Source organism: Haliotis cracherodii, unplaced genomic scaffold, assembly GCF_022045235.1.
Source record: "Haliotis cracherodii isolate W230 unplaced genomic scaffold, xgHalCrac1.p SCAF_21, whole genome shotgun sequence".
NCBI classification, from domain to species: domain Eukaryota; kingdom Metazoa; phylum Mollusca; class Gastropoda; order Lepetellida; family Haliotidae; genus Haliotis; species Haliotis cracherodii.
Genome location: NW_027266277.1, coordinates 14,979,152 through 14,982,607, shown reverse-complemented (window position 1 = coordinate 14,982,607; position 3,456 = coordinate 14,979,152). Strand labels below are relative to the sequence as shown.

Here is a 3,456-nt window from a genome sequence, read left to right as displayed (position 1 = left end):
ATGTGCAGTTTGAGATGTGGGTACAACGCACATGGTGTACGAGTTATTGTTGGGGTTTCCGCTGCATGTGTTTGGCTGAAATTGTTCCTGGGAAATACTACACGGTGGGAACAATAGAGTCAGGTTATAAGAATTACTTTTGTCGACATAGTGGTGAGGCACGAGAACTCTATTTGAGGTCTGAAAACTAACAGAAATCGACAACGAGTGAACCGAGTTTTCTAAATACCATTCTGTCCCATCGATTATACGAACTAATCCTTTTGTAGTGTTTTCAATTTCAAGGTTGATATGCTACTACCGTTTGAATGTATTAAAAGGTGTTAAATGTGTTACCTAGTCCAAAGTATTTTCACACCCAATAGAGAAGAACCTCGATTATCTGGACGCTTACATTTTCTTAAATATTGTTCGGAATAAACGAATTTCCGGATATCTGAATCACTCGTCAGTTATCTCCCCTACTCATAAAACTTAAAAACTATTACATAATGCATATGATTATTTTAGTATTATGCGAATACATAACATACTTATCCAATAGAAATTTGAAATGGTCGATAAAACAGCGACGAAGCCCTTTCAATAATCATAGAACATCTTTGCTGAAAGGTGAGTACTCCGATTCATACCATTTCATAAACAAGGCACCCGTCACAAACACATGCAATGGCAAGCCAACTATTCACTATGATACAAGTCAAAATGGGGATTTGCATCAGACGTCATATTTGTCACAGATGTGTCAAATTTGGAAATGTCCTCCACATGTCTACCACAAAACCTTTTGAAAGCTTCTTAGTGGTTGAACGTTTTAACCTTCATCAAACAACATTTGAGCCATGTGACGGTCTTTGAAATCTTCCCAGAAAGAGCATGCTTGATAGGACTTCAAAACTTGTCAAAATGAGTATTGCCATGTTATGTTAAAACATTCTAGTCAAACGTACCAGTATATCAAATTCAATTTAATCCTCGACTTGTTTTTTAACAAATAATTATGTTCCGAAAATGCTAGAAAAATGTTCCGTTGGAACTAGTGTGTCTCACACAGATAACTCAATTTCAGACTGATGGTTACATGTGTAGGCACTGTACTCAATACAAGGGTTCGATTCCCAAGAACGAACCATACATGAAGTCATTATTTCTGGTGTCTCCCCGCCGTGATGTTACTGGATATGCCCAAGCAGCGCTTATTTTGACTCATGTTCATCAAAAATTAAAAAGGTCAGTTCCGATAATGTGCCTTCCATTGGTCAGAATATTAAATTACATGAAGTTCTGGAAAGAGGGTGTGACTTACAAGAATTTGGAAGTATTACTTCTTATTTTTACCATCACTTTATTAATATATAGTGTTTTGTAAACACAATAGAAATAACCATTGTGTTGTACGATTGAGGTCGGAAATGTTTCACCAAACACATTCTGGTTTTGTGGCAGATTCAGTCGGCGGGAGATACGCAGGATCTATGATGTATTCAATATGGGAGTTTTCAGGAGGGCACCATCCACATGACCTCTTGCAGCTTCCTGAAACAACCCTGTTTGACTCTGTTCTTGTAATGACAATCTGTCCACTACCAGCCAACCACTTCTGGTTTGGGTGAACTATTACTCCAGTTCCTGTTGTATTGATCTTAAACCTACGGGCACTGACGCCAGAACAGCCACCCGAACAGTCGTACACCCAGCCCATTCTTATATCATCGCAGCTTGGTTGGTTGATAAATGTTGTATCCATTAGCTGTGGACTGAAACTCTTCATGTGCCATACATGTACTTTGGCTCTGTTGAATATTGTAGTTTTACATGCTTCAAATTCCATATGGCCTTTGTTCCGCTCACAGTTTGTGTTGGAGTAATCAACGGACGTCTCACCTGGTAAGGTGATGTATTCCTCTGGGGAGGAGGCCATTTGATGACAGTAGATTTTTACGGCCGTGGAGCCAAAGGCTGTAGGATACATCCAATATTCCCCATCTCCATATGATGAGCGACACGTTCTGACGTGTCCACAGTTTCGTATGGGATAACAGCTAGGTCTGCTCCACTGACCAGTGTCTAAACACTCGACCTTGTGCCCAATACCACCAAACTTGTAAAATATTTGATCGCATTTATAGTTGACGAGTGTTCCATTCAGCCACGGTCCTTCCCCGACATCAATAAAAGTTCCATTTCCTATGCTTGGAGGGTCCATACATACTTTAATACAGTCCATGGCTGACCATGTATAAGTTGATTGACATTTAACTTGACCACTGGCAATGTATCCACGAATGCAGCTGTAATCAACGACAGTTCCCACTGCAAACGTGGCAGATGAATCATTGATATTGGCATTTACAACCGACGGTGGATCAGTGCAACCCTGTTCACAGTGAACTGAGGACCAGGTACCGTTTGTTGTACAAACCAGACTACCACTTCCAAGATAACCTTCCGGGCAAGTATAGTTCACAAGTTTTCCTGAAGGGAAAGGAGGGCTGGCCTGGCTCGAAATGGTGATGTTTGGAATCATTGGTAAGGGACAAGCAGGTCCTTGAACACAGGAATAATTAGACCATGAACCATCAGACCGACAAACAGCTGATCCCATCTTTTCATATCCAGATGAACACGTGAAGTCGATGACGGAGTCAACATCATTTGATATAGTGGTCGTTGTGATTGCACCATTGGTCAGACTTGGCGGATCACTGCACTCAACTCGACATAAAGTAGTTTCATCAGTACGAACCTGACACACAGAGTTGATTGGGCATGAATGGTTCTGACAGGCTCCGGTTACCCTTCCTGGCCATTGGTCAATATCAATGACAACACTGTTCTGGACATTTACGATGCTGCTAGACACAGAAACGGAAGTAGATAACTCATTCAGTTCACATTCCGACTTGTTCAAGTCAAAGTTGAAGGACTTACAACGCCGTCGTGAAAGACACTCCTTAGCACACCCCATGAACCCTACATACCTGAAAACCCGAAACGTTGAAGACAAAAGCTTGGTGTCATGTTGCAGTCCAGAAATCCTCGAGATGTCTGTACATTTGTGTCCTTCACCAGCAACAACAAGTGATGCAACAAGGAAAACAAGTCCAGTAGCAGACATACCGTGCAACTCGCTTGGTCCACAATACACAGCCACAACTGTATTCCCAACATGCAACAGACTTGCAGTTCAAGTATAACTGCCTGCTCCACCACTACCGCTGTTCATGTGACGCTGCTGCCGTCTCCACAACGATTAACCTTCAGGGTAGTGCCAATCACATGCTGACGCATTAACGTTGCTATAGTTTCTGTATCTGTTTAGAGGTTCAACGAATAGCCATTCGAAGGACTTATTCATTAGAGACTATCTTTTTTAGGAATCGATTCTCGTCATCAAGCAAATCAATACAAGAAACAACACTATTGTATTCTGTTAGGGAGCAGTTTATAACTTCA

The 3,456-nt window shown here is 41.3% G+C and overlaps 1 protein-coding gene across 1 annotated transcript; it reads right to left on the bottom strand.

The window, feature by feature from the left end:
* Positions 1–1,417: 1,417 nt before the first annotated feature.
* On the bottom strand, positions 1,418–3,118 carry LOC139470715 (protein lev-9-like). Its single transcript, XM_071252981.1, has one exon. The coding sequence runs from the start codon at positions 3,116–3,118 to the stop codon at positions 1,418–1,420; it is 1,701 nt and encodes a 566-aa protein (XP_071109082.1).
* Between the last annotated feature and the right edge of the window lie 338 nt (positions 3,119–3,456).